The following is a 13,928-nucleotide window of genomic DNA, read 5'->3' as shown; positions in this document are numbered from 1 at the left end:
ATTTGGGTTAGTTACTACTCCTACTAATTAACATGCTTTATCTCTCTTGCAAGATGTCTAATTAAACATTGGCTATGAGGTCCAAATATTATATAAAGTTAAACAGCATTACCGATATACCTCTCCTTGTTTGACCAAACCAGGGATTAAACAAAATGCAATTGTAATACAAAGCAGCCTAGGTTGTTCATTTATGTGCTAGCTTAGCCTTAGCATGGAAGAAGGCATAATAAGTGAGGGTCAAATCTAGATATATGATAACTATATTGTATATTATTACTGGATAGACCTTCTGGAGAGCTATGAATATTTGAGACAGTGTGTTAGAGAGAATATATACATACTAGTTTCAGTAGGAGATTATGACTGCTATAATTATCAAAGTAATTTGTTAATTTCAACAACCTAACCATGAGGAAAAAGCCTTAGTGTGCACATACCGTGCCAGATCTCTAACTTATATGAACTATGAAAACCATTGGTAAAATTACAAAGAGCAAACTAAACATTAGGAATAAACTATTATCTCATACCAGGTGGGAAACACATACTAACGTAATACTAAAATGAGTATATTAGGCACTATTGATGTATATAACTTGCTTTTGTCCCTTTAAGAGAACAAATAATTTCTCCTGAATACTTAGATAAAGTATGTTCATTATAGTGCAGTCCTGAGTGCTTCTGCGGTCGTTAATCCTCCATTAGCCAACTCCAGAGCGATTCATAGCTGTTGAACCCTGGTGTGTAACGAAGTCCTTCCCAATCCGTAATAAGGCAAACTCGCCCAGCAAGAGAAATACACCCTTGCATAAATCTGGAGATCTCCACCACCTCAACTCCGTCAATAGATCTCCCCCATGTGAATGAGGATCATGGGCACTATCCAGCACCCAGTCACAGGAGCCGGCTGCACCCCCACAACCAGGAGCCCCATGCAAGAAGACCGTCACGGACCTCACGTTGGAGGACACCCCTAAAGCTGAGGTTAGCAGATTAGACTGGGCTGAATCTTCAATGGCGGTTTTCTGGCTTACGTAGGTTGAGACCAAGTGCAAGGTCTCAGAATGAGGTTCCGGGATCAGACTTGTAGCCAGCAAGTTTGATGGTGGCATAGGTGTATCGGCCTCCTGGTGATTGAAATTATCGGCTCCATCCTCTGCATAGCCATCTTTGACGACAGCCATGAGGTCCTGGAATCCCCTCTCTGCTTTAGCCCCAAGCTCTGTCAATAGGTTGTGAAGAATTGCGTAGTACTCCTCCATAATCAATCAGCCAGTAAAAGTTCCTGTTTTACCCGGGGTGGGGGGGGGGGGGGTGATAGTAGATGTTTTAATATGGCCTCCTTCTGATATCACAAACAGTCTGTTTTTTAAGGCTCTAGTCAGAACAAGCTTCATAAAATTAGCTCTGATCGGTATACTGAAAGTTCACACGATAGATATATCCATCCTTCAAAGTTACTTACTGTCTGAAGTTGAAACAAATGATCCTTAGCCAGATTTTTGTTAGGAGCCTCTAAATCTGCGTCCGATCATGGCCACTTCTTGGACACGCCCCTCTATTATCAAGATTGCTTTGTTCCTTTGGTATTCTTTGTTGAAGGCTAAACCTAGGTAGGCTGTTTTGAACGTAGGCGTGTGCATGTATCTATATCAGTCTATGGCAGCAGTGTTTGCAAATATGTATATTATTGTTATAAACAATTTTGCCAGATGTCTAGAGACACGTACACGCTCCTGAACTTACCTAGGATTACTCTTTAGCAAAGGATACCAAGAGAACTAAGCAAAATTGATAAAAGAAGTATACTGAAAAGTTGTTTAAAATTCCATGCTCTATCCAATCAATTTAAGTTTAATTTTGACTTTACTGTCCCTTTAAGATTTTAGTAAATACGATTGGAAATAGACAGGAGAACACTGTAAAAAGTAGACAAATTTGAAAAAGTTGTCTTTAAGTTGTAATTTTTAAGAAGCATTTGCTCATGACTTTGCCTGCAGCTAGATATCATGGGGACAATTTATTATCTGTCGGACGGACATGATCCGCTGTAGCGGATAATTTCCGCCCGACATCGCTAAATGCCGACAGTATACACTGTCGACATTTAACATTGCACAAGCAACTTTCTACTTTACTCTGATTATAAATTTTCTTTATTCTCTTGGTAACGTTATTTGAAAAGCAGGAATGTAAGCCTAGTAACCAGCCCATTTTTGGTTCAGCACCTGGGTAGTGCTTGCTGATTGGTGGCTAAATGTAGCCACCAATCAGCAAGCGCTACCCAGGGTGTTGAACAAAAAATGAGCTGGCTCCTTATCTTAGATTCCTGATTTTTCAAATAAAGATAGCAAGAGAACGAAGAAAAATTGCTAATAGGAGTATATTAGAAAGTTGCTTAAAGGGACAGTCTACACCAGAATTTTTATTGTTTTAAAAGATAGAGAATCCCTTTATTACCCATTTCCCAGTTTTGCATAACCAACACAGTTATAATAATATACTTTTAACCTCTGTGATTATCTTGTATCTAAGCCTCTGCAAACTGCCTCTTTTGTCGGTTCTTTTGACAGACTTACAGTCTAGCCAATCAGTGCCTGCTCCCAGATAACTTCACGTGCACGAGCACAGTGTTATCTATATGAAATACGTGAACTAACACCCTCTAGTGGTGAAAAACTGTTAAAATGCAATCTGAAAGAGGTGGGCTTCAAGGTCTAAGAAATTAGCATATGAACCTCCTAGGTTAAGCTTTCAACTAAGAATACCAAGAGAACAAAGCAAAATTGGTGATAAAAGTAAATTGGAAAATTGTTTAAAATTACATGCTCTATCTGAATCATGAAAGTTTATTTTGGCCTAGACTGTCCCTTTAAAACCGCATGCTCTATCTGAATCATTTGGGTTTAGTGTCCCTTTAAGTAACACCTGAATGTTACATCACCACCAGAGAAAACAAAATGTATAGTTAACCATAAATCAAGTTCTTCTCAGTGAATGTGGGGACTTAAGAATAGCCACCAACCAGCACAAACAGGAGGAGTACATGTGTGTGTGGGGGGGGGGGGGGGGAGAAACCTGAAGCAATAGCTGAATATTATGTTACCACTATTAATGTAAAAACATTTCAGAAAGCATAAATCATTTTATTTGTGGTTCTGTAAAAATGATTGGATAAAAAAAAATAACAAGTTGTTATTCATTCCACTGTACAAAGGTCATTGTTTATCATTTTATTGTCCATAATCAAGACAACTGTTAACTGGAACATTAACCGTGAATCAGTGACAAGTTATTTTAATTTAATACATACTTTCTTCTGTTTGACATTTTGTGTACACTGACTTTCTCATCTAAATAACAGAGCATAATAATACATATAATAATTGGTTTTGCAATATTTTGGTTACGACAGGCTGAAAACTAGCTGCAGAACAGGAAGGAGGCAGGCTAAGCACAGAGTTATACATAGTATACATAGTATTTAGGCTATATAAAACTTTATATAAAATATGCGATAACAATTATGTATAAAATGCATCAGAAATAACAAGGCAAGGTTAAAGGATGCCAAAGTTCATTCAAGTGTAAGTTAAAGGTAAATATACAAGGTTGATTAAACCAATGACTGTTCAGAGTCTGGACACAATAAGTATTGGAAGTCCAAGAAACATGCAAGGACAAAGAGTAGTTTATATTTCAGTTTCTGATCAAGGCCACATAATCAATTTCATTTTTAATTGAAAAATATTTTTATTGATTTTCTTTTATTTTTTCTTCTTCCCTCAAAAATAGAAAACAAAAATAACATAACAGAAAACAAAGCGTGCATTTACAGATCACGATCACAATCCCGCACTTACATCAAAGGTAACAATTAGATATGTTAAACATGAGTCAGCAATGAGTATTATAAAGGGTATCAATGTGCATGTTCATATGCCTTGGACCTCAAACAAGGAGGTACACATAATGTTCACTCTCGACCTTCTATAAAATTAGTAAGCTCAGTGGTATACAATACCTAGTGGACACAAACGTGGCACCAATTCCCCGTCAACCACTCCAAATAGAAGGTTGAACCCTCAATCTGAGCATTTGCATATGGTAGGAATGCTTTAGCAAAATTTAAGAAGCTATAATAGTGTTTATGTCTGGTTGTTGTCTGGATCTGGCTTCTGAATGCATAATCCACGGTTCCCAAAGGGAAATGAACTGCTCTTTAGTATCTAATAAATCAGCAGCAGTGCTGCTCATCTGGTAGTAATAAGCAATTTTGTTTCTAATGAGTTGAAAAGTAGGTATCACTGACTTCCAATAATGGGCGATAGTTAATCTAACTATTGTGCAAATAAGAAATATAAATTTATTACGTGAAACCCAGGTAGTGGTTCATGCAGTAATGTCACTCAATAATTTATCAATTTCATTTTTATTCGCAGAAAGTTGTGAAACAAGATGGCTTCCAAGAGATGATCTCCTTGCACAAAGTTCAGATCAGCACTCCAGCATTGGACAAATAAACTGAAATTCAGACTTGCACAAAAGGTGAGGTTGCTTACACCTTCAGGAACCCTCTCATAGATCCACAACCAATGTATATGGAAAACAGAAGAGAAGGTAGCACTCCATAAAGTAGAAACAACCTTTATTAACGTTTCCAGGCTCCTGCTTGAGAAAAAATATTTATAAAGGTTGTTTCTACTTTATGAGGTGCTACCTTCTCTTCAAATTTTCCTTGCACAAGTAAGGGGGTGTGGTCAGCACAACCAGTATTTTTCAAACACTTCTCTCTAATTGGCTAAAAGTCTTGCGAGATTTTAAGCATTTTCACTATGCTATACCTGGTATTATCGAAATAGCGAACAATTTCACAGCAGTAAACCTTTAAGACTACTAAATATTGTTTGTAACTATCTTCTTCAATAACCTCATATTCTGTATGACACCTGTCTGTTTCACTCTTCCCTTTTGAGAGATTAATACATCTGATAGGGATCTATGAGTCTAAAATAGCATATAGACGTTTGTCATGCAATTATCAATAACACATATTGTTTATATCATATAAAATCAATGTATATATTAAACTGAAGGAAAGGGTATAATATATCCATTAGGTTGCTGGTAATACCTTAGAGAATATTTCTTAAAAGCAGAAAATTCAAGTGTTGACATTTTCCATCAGGAGATTAGTACCAAAATAAAGGCATAATGTTGTTAACCTGAAGATCCATCAATCATATTTAGATTTATCTGGGTAATGAATGACATTACAATATCCATTGTTGTAGAATTCTGGGTAAATTTTACTGCCAATTTTATCAGAGTGCCAATGGGACCAGTAAAAATACTTCCCTCCCAAATTTTATTCTTAATGAGCTGCAATTCTGTTTTTACAGGACCAATCAAAACCACCTTACAGGCACCTGGTATTTTCACTCTAAAATTCACCCAGCTTTCCGCACTTAAGAGGCCAGATCGAGGTTGTAGTAATGTATAACTGTTTCGCCATGCACTGTAAAGCTTTGGGAAAGGGAGCAAGTGATTATCTGAGAGGCATCGTATGACATAATCACAAACATGAGCAAACTCCTGGTTATCTTGACTTTTTGCAAAGATACTCAATTTGTAGTATCCAGATTCTGGAATAAGAACACTTATGCTTGTTTTGTGTTCTAAATGTGTAATTAAACAGTACCTTTCTAAAGAGAACACAGTATTGCTTATTTTGTCTTTTTCAAGAATTGCAAACACCTCCACGTCTGATAGTGTATGAAAGGTGATGTTGCATTTTCCAGTTTTTGTGTTTATGATAGGAGATACATGACTTGGGTCAATGAGACCATGAAGTTTTGAGTTGATACCAGGTCCACAGTGGTTACTAAGTGCAGATGGGAATAGATCATTGTGGTTTATGGGGCTTTTGCACTGTATAAGTAGGTTTGCAGTGTTTTTGAACTGTTCTGCATCCAAGTCCTTCACAAATAGGGAAAGCCTGTAAAATCCATGAAAAGGAAGCAAAAGATGACAGCTAAGCTGTTTTTCTTCAATGTGAGAAACAATGCACTTCTTGCTGATAGACCCAGTAAACTCATTATGTGCCAGTTCATACATAGCCAATAATGGCCTGGATGTCTTGAAAGTTAGACCCAGGACACCATTTTCTGTCATAATCAGATCTCCTCCAAAATTGAAGCCATTTATTCCAAACTCTTTTGCCTTTTGTTGTAGACCCCAATAATGGAAAGGATTTTGAGGCAACTCCTGTGAACGTTTTGGTTCCAGACATTTAATTTGGTATGAACAAACCCATTTGTAGGAATCTTTAGTGCCTGTGGTCCTTGCATATATCATCAGCTCATAGATACCATCAGTTGGTGGAATGACTCTAAGGCTCATACCATATTCATGCATGGTCAAAATCCCATGAATCTTGTCAACCAAACTTCTGTCATTATCAAGAATTTTATAGATCTTATAACTAAATTCTACATGGTATGAACATCCCAAGGACACGGTAACTTCACCATCATCTGTAATCAAGAAGAAATAAACTTGTATTTTACTTGTTATATGCAAAACAATACAATAGCTACATTTATTGCAATAAATGAAAAAGTCTATAAGGTCATATATTGAATAATAAGTGGATCATAAGTGCTAATCCAGCATTAAGTTTATCATATCTATATCACATGAATACAATATTCTGTCAAGATGAAAGTAAAACAAATTGATTTAAGGCAAATAACGTGATATGATAAACAAGGAATCTGAAACACTCAATACATTCAATATTGCTGAGCCCCCAAAAAAGACCCTAACTCCCTACAGGTCAGATACTAAGAACACACCACACAAGGTAAGGGCAACGCTAAAAAGCTATTAAAAAAGCTATTAAAGCTAGGAACTCTTGACAAAGGCTTTTGTAGCTGAAACACGTACAGGCGGACCCTGATTGGCATTCATTCGTATTTGCAAAGCCCAGCTGGAAGAAGCAGCAGGTTTTGCGGTTTCCGGTAAATGGCCCCACTTGTAGGTAGAGGATAACCCACACTGTTCTCCATACTAACACAGCATCATCAGCTCTTTCCCTCTATGCCTGCATAGAGCAACTCTAACCAAGGTTTTATGTTAATGACATCGTTCTAATGATATCAGTGTGATCACGTAGCTCTAAGGAACTAACACAGCTGACACACTAGAACCTCAAAGAGGAAATCGCTATAACTTAGCGATTTTAAGGTAAACAAGTCCATTTATCTTCACAGACAAGGAGGTTATACCATCATCGTTTAAATTAACCTAGTTCTATCACCATAAACTGTTATATATATATATACTGTGTATATATATATATATATATATATATATATATATATATATATATATATATATATATATATATATATGAATTAAAGGGATATCACATATATTGATTCTGGACTTATATCCACACATATGATCCTATATATATATATATATATATATATATATATATATATATATATAGAGGATTTTCACATTTTTTTCCTTTTTTATATATTTCTATATATATATTTCTCTTTTCTGTGCATTTTTTGATAATTATTTTTTCACTGGCATACATTTTTTACCACTTGGTCCCATAGATTTCATTTAGTATTTTAATTATTTTTATCTATTATATTTTGAGCTATATTATTGATATATATCCGGATATATTTTAGAAATTTATTTTATTGAATGTATAAATAAATATTTATTGACTTTTTTTCGTGTGTTTATACTCTTTCTTTCTTGTGAATATTCTTTTCACATATATTTTGACATATCTATAAAGTATAATATCTCCTTATGGGATTTTCTGTATATACATAGTGTTATAATTTTATTTGTGCATCCATAGTGGGTCCCCTAGCGGGTCCTTTAATAGCTTTTTAGCGCTGCCCTTGCCTTGTGTGTTGTGTTCTAAATAACATATGTGAGTCCTACTCTAATACATTTAATTATATGTCTGCTCACATTCCAGATTTTAAAGGAATTTTAAACATTCTGTTTCATTGTTGTTATAAAAAAGCACTAAGCAGTGTTTTATACTTAAAGGGACAGTAAACCTTAAAAATAATGTTATATGACTTCCGGTGGGAGGGCTTCGCGGACGGCAGCAAAGAAGGAGAGCTCTGACATTGAGAGCGAAAAAGATTATAATAACTAATTCCTGGCTGTCAGTCCGCCTTCCCCACAGTTATATCTTGTCGGGTATTCCTACAACGGACATCGCCGACCGATCAGGACTGCTGTGCAGAGCTTATCACCTGCTCTAGCCCCCGGTGGTGTTGGGGTGTTGATACCCACGTGGGAGACTAGCAATGGAGTCAGATTGGGACATTGCGGTACAGATAACCGCAACTTTCATGCCTATTTTCGAGAAGTTATTCCTAAGCCTTGGAAATCTACATGCAGTGGTTCAGGCAACTAAAAGGACCTGCCCCATAAGAAATGACAAAGACCCGTTACTGGCAAATACCTCTACAATCGCTAGCACGGCCCTGCGGAGTGCACAACAATGGAAGCTTGACCCTGCATCTAACTCTATGGTGTCGGAGGACACGCAATTTGATTTCAGCAACGGCAGAGCTTCACCTTGCACTCCTTGGATGCCCTCTGTACCGCAAGAGGCCACCAACCCCAGTGCACTACCCGCTTTGAGTGATTGCACTACAGACGCTCCACTACATGTCGCTCCTTCCTGTTCACCTAAGCCGACAGTGGATCGATCATGCGTTTCGCATTCTGCAAGTGCCAACACTCTCTCTAGCGTAGGAAGTGTGATAGAACCCAGGATCCCTGAAGACTGTATGATGCAGAACTTGGAGAGGGGAAGACATTGCATGATACCTTTCTCTAACTCTTTGGGGGCTGGGAAATACAGGCCTCGCTATTGCTCAGATGAGAGGCATCACCGATGGAGGCAGAGAGAGGCCCGGTTAGCTACGGGAGTTGGCTGATCTGCAAACTGAAACTCTCTGCTACAAGACCCGTCACTTCCCGGTTTAAATCTGAACCCTGAACTGCTGAACGGAACTTGAGATTGATTATTGCTTCTGTAACCATACAAGTACACTTGGTTATGTTTTTGTTTTTATTGGTTTATTGTTATTATTATGTTATTTTTAATGCTATACTATTGTTGCTCTCATGGTGATGATGGTCCCTGTACACGTTTGAACACAATTATTATCCATCCACCATATTGCAATGATATAACTTGTCTCACTAGCTCATATTAATCCTGCCTGTGTGTTTGAACCTTGGCTAGTGCCTATTGCTTGTACTGAACTGTGCATACTATCATTGAAATCTGCACATAACTGCCTTATAGTATGTGTTGACACTACAGAGGACTATCCTAAGCAACTCTACCTACAATTTTACTTATAAAACTACGCTTGAGGTTTAGACACTGGGTGGAGTCACTGTTACCTCCCTCCTATTCATAGAAATCCTTTGACCTCATCTGAGATAATTATATCTCCTTATGCTATATGAATGTTTACTGTATCTTATCTGCACTATTTGAGTTTAACTTTGGGACATTCCTTCGCCTAGCTAATTTCAGATGTTATTAAAGAGACTTGTGGTTTAGCCCACTTTATGTTCCTCTTAGGATCTTACTAGTAACCCTCAATAGTTGGTTCAGTCTATATAATGCCGCAACTTAATATGAAATGTATAAATAGGCCTCTAATCTGTTTTAGTTTTATAGCCATGTTGGCTGCTCATGTCTTCATCGCTTTACACTTATAAGTGAGATAATAACCTTTTTTTTTTTTTTTTTTTTTTTTTTTTCTTTTCTTATCTCTGACACTGGATACTATATATTAGTCTAAAGCTAGATTCCCTCATCTCACTAACCAAAGGAAGCCCATACCCAAGAGCAGAGGAGAAAATACTAACATTCACTTTTGTTAGGGCTTAGTAAGGCTTTTTGTCTTTATTTTTATAGTGCTTGTTTACATAGGGCAACAACCCACTTAGATGTGTTGTGGTTTGTTATTTGCACTCTTGAAACTCACACTGTATATTGTCTCAAGAGAATAACCCAGTACTTCATATAAGCAATCTTTGTACACTGTGCACTGCAGGGGACTTATATAGAACACCACTTCCCTTAGAGAGCTACCAAATGTTTAGCCAATTGAATCAGTTATGTTGTGTTTACTTTTATTTCCAGTCCTGAGCCTTGTCTAACTACTAAACAAGCTGTCTTTCACAGATACATTCCTATACAGTTAGTGTATTATGAAAAGTAAGCTGCATTAAGGCATGACCGTTTCTGAGACAGCCTCTATGTTAATACTCTTTATTTGCCCTTTTGATTATGAACAGTCAAATGTACCTTGGCAGGAGTGGCTCAGTTGTGGTAAGGTCACATTGCTGATTTATACCCCTTACGCTCTGCATATCAATTGCTTGTATCTATCTGAGCTATATATATTTTATCATAGCTTAACTGCATTGCCTTATTTCCATATATCTCATAGTATAATCATAACGATAGGATCATTCAAGATCTCTGATGGAGGTTTATAAATCTCCAAAATCACTCTTCCGTTTCTATATATCAAAGGAGAAATAAGACAATATTACCACCCCTTCTGGCTGTTCCCTTATCTACTCTTATGTAATTAACCCCCTAACACCAAAATATAAACAGAGTGAATCATTACTCTTATGAATCCCATTGCAACCTTGACTACATTTGTGTGTTAACTTGGACATGCAGAGTTAATATGACAACCATCCTAGTACCATCCACTTACCCCTATCTAGTTCAGCCTGGTTTAATTTGATTCGGAGGTTAATCTTGTTTTATTAAACAATGTATACCGCTTTCAGGCTAGGACTGGGTATGACTCGCCTGTTTGTTTTGTTTGATTGTTTGTTTGTGTGTTTGTTTGTTTGTTAGGTTGTTTGATTTATGTTTTATTTTATGTTGAATTTAATAATAATGAAAAACCCCAATATTGTGGTGCAAATCTATAGCCATGGGAACCCCGACTGCCCCACTGAACATTCTAAAAGTCACATATATGTCAATGTATGAAACCTCAGCTTATTGTATTGTTATGTTTGCCTCTCTAGACCACCCTGTGAGGTGGGCTGTTGATGTAATTTGTATCTTTGTACCCGGTATTGGTCATAAATAAAATAAAAATAATAATGTTATATAATTCTGCACATAGTGCAGAATTATATAACATTATTTAGGTGCTATAGCCATAAAAGCATTTTTTACCGTTTAATTTGCTAAAATACGGCGCTTTAACAGACCCGCTCTCTGCTCTCTGCTGAGCGGGTCTGTTATTTTTAGTCAGCGCATCGGGCCAGTTGTATAGTCACAGCCCGGCCCGACCGCGCCATAGCATAGTGCAGCTCGCTCCTGTGACCGATATTACGAGTCTGTCCTGGGAGGCCAAAACTAAGCGGTGCAGCCTCTCCTGTCAAGATCCCTAACGCATTTAAAAGTCAGTAGTTATGAGTTTTACACTACAACGCCGTAGCATAAAACTCATAACTAAAGTGCTAAAAAGTACACCAACACCCATAAACTACCTATTAACCCCTAAACCGAGGCCCTCCCGCATCACAAATACTAAAATAAACATTTTAACCCCTAATCTGCCGCTCAGGACACCGCCGCCACCTACATTATAGTTATGAACCCCTAATCTGCTGCCCCCAACATCGCTGACACCTACATTATATTTATTAACCCCTAAAGTACAAAAACAAACACTAAATTACAGAAAATAATAAACAAATTACAGAAATTTAAACTAATTACACCTAATCTAATAGCCCTATTAAAATAAAAAAAGCCCCCCCAAAATAAAAAAAAAACCCTAGCCTAAACTAAACTACCAATAGCCCTTAAAAGGGCCTTTTGCGGGGCATTGCCCCAAAGTAATCAGATCTTTTACCTGTAAAACAAAATACAAACAACCCCCCCAACATTAAAACCCACCACCCACACAACCAACCCCCAAATAAAATACTATCTAAAAAAAACTAAGCTCCCCATTGCCCTGAAAAGGGCATTTGGATGGGCATTGCCCTTAAAAGGGCAGTTAGCTCTTTTGCCGCCCAAACCCTAATCTAAAAAATAAAACCCACCCAATACACCCTTAAAAAAACCTAACACTAACCCCCTGAAGATCAACTTACCATGAGACGTCTTCATCCAAGCTGGGCGAAGTGGTCCTCCAGACGGGCAGAAGTCTTCATTCAAGCCGGGCAGAAGTGGTCCTCCAGACGGGCAGAAGTTTTCATCCAAGCCGGGCAGAAGTGGTCCTCCAGACGGGCAGAAGTCTTCGTCCAGACGGCATCTTCTATCTTCCTCCATCCGGCGCGGAGCGGGTCCATCTTTAAGACATCGGACGCGGAGCATCCTCTTCTGGCGACGACTAAAACAGAATGAAGGTACCTTTAAGTGACGTCATCCAAGATAGCGTCTCTTAGATTCCGATTGGCTGATAGAATTCTATCAGCCAATCGGAATTAAGGTAGAAAAACTTCTGCCCCGGCTTGGATGAAGCCTTCTGCCCATCTGGAGGACCACTTCGTCCAGCTTGGATGAAGACGTCTCCCGGTAAGTCGATCTTCAGGGGGTTAGTGTTAGGTTTTTTAAGGGTGTATTGGGTGGGTTTTATTTTTTAGATTTGGGTTTGGGCGCTCAAAAGAGCTAACTGCCCTTTTAAGGGCAATGCCCATCTAAATGCCCTTTTCAGGGCAATGGGGAGCTTAGGTTTTTTTAGATATTGTTTTATTTGGGCGGTTGGTTGTGTGGGTGGTGGGTTTTACTGTTGTGGGGGTTGTTTGTATTTTGTTTTACAGGTAACAGAGCTGATTACTTTGGCGCAATGCCCCGCAAAAGGCCCTTTTAAGGGCTATTGGTAGTTTAGTTTAGTCTAGGGTTTTTTTTAATTTTGGGGGGGCTTTTTTATTTTAATAGGGCTATTAGATTAGGTGTAATTAGTTTAAATTTCTGTAATTTGTTATTTTCTGTAATTTAGTGTGTGTTTTTTTGTACTTTAGCTTATTTAATTTAATTTAGGTAATTGTATTTAATTTTTCTTTACTTGTAGTGTAGTGTTAGGTGTTAGTGTAACTTAGGTTAGGTTTTATTTTACAGGTACATTTGTATTTATTTTAGCTAGGTAGTTATTAAATAGTTAATAACTATTTAATAACTATTGTACCTAGTTAAAATAAATACAAACTTTCCTGTAAAATAAAAATAAATCCTAAGCTAACTACAATGTAACTATGATATATATTGTAGCTAGTTTAGGGTTTATTTTATAGGTAAGTATTTAGTTTTAAATAGGAATATTTTAGTTAATGATAGGAATATTTATTTAGATTTATTTAAATTATATTTAAGTTAGTGGGTGTTAGGTTTAGGGTTAGACTTAGGTTTAGGGGTTAATAACTTTAATATAGTGGCAGCGACGTTGGGGGCGGCAGATTAGGGGTTAATAAATGTAGGTAGGTGGTGGCGATGTTAGGGACGGCAGATTAGGGGGTTAATAATATTTAACTAATGTTTGCGAGGCGGGAGTGCAGCGGTTAATATGTTTATTATAGTGGTGGCGACGTTGGGGCCGGCAGATTAGGGGTTAATAAGTGTAGGGAGGTGGCGGCAACATTGGGGGCAGCAGATTAGGGGTTAATAAGTATAATGTAGGTGGTGGCGGCGTCCGGAGCGGCTGATTAGGGGTTAATAAGTATAATATAGGTGTCGGCGATGTCGGGGGCAGCAGATTAGGGGTTAATAAGTGTAAGATTAGGGGTGTTTAGACTCGGGGTTCATGTTAGGGTGTTAGGTGTAAACATAACTTTTATTTCCCCATAGGAATGAATGGGGCTGCGTTAAG

General features: G+C 37.6%; 1 protein-coding gene across 4 annotated transcripts in view; it reads right to left on the bottom strand.

Moving 5' to 3' along the window:
- Nucleotides 1-3,128: 3,128 nt before the first annotated feature.
- LOC128650397 (kyphoscoliosis peptidase-like) overlaps nt 3,129-13,928 on the bottom strand; it is a 155,120-nt gene continuing 144,320 nt past the window's right edge. For all 4 annotated transcript variants that reach the window (XM_053704316.1, XM_053704317.1, XM_053704319.1 and 1 more), the window contains one exon: nt 3,129-6,539. In XM_053704316.1, coding sequence (XP_053560291.1) covers nt 5,224-6,539 — 1,316 coding nt within the window. In that variant the 3' untranslated portion in view covers nt 3,129-5,223. The remainder of the gene's footprint in view (nt 6,540-13,928) is intronic.

Source organism: Bombina bombina, chromosome 2, assembly GCF_027579735.1.
Source record: "Bombina bombina isolate aBomBom1 chromosome 2, aBomBom1.pri, whole genome shotgun sequence".
NCBI classification, from domain to species: Eukaryota; Metazoa; Chordata; class Amphibia; order Anura; family Bombinatoridae; genus Bombina; species Bombina bombina.
The sequence above is the reverse complement of the archived record's forward strand: the minus strand, read 5'-3'. Positions and strand labels throughout refer to the sequence as shown.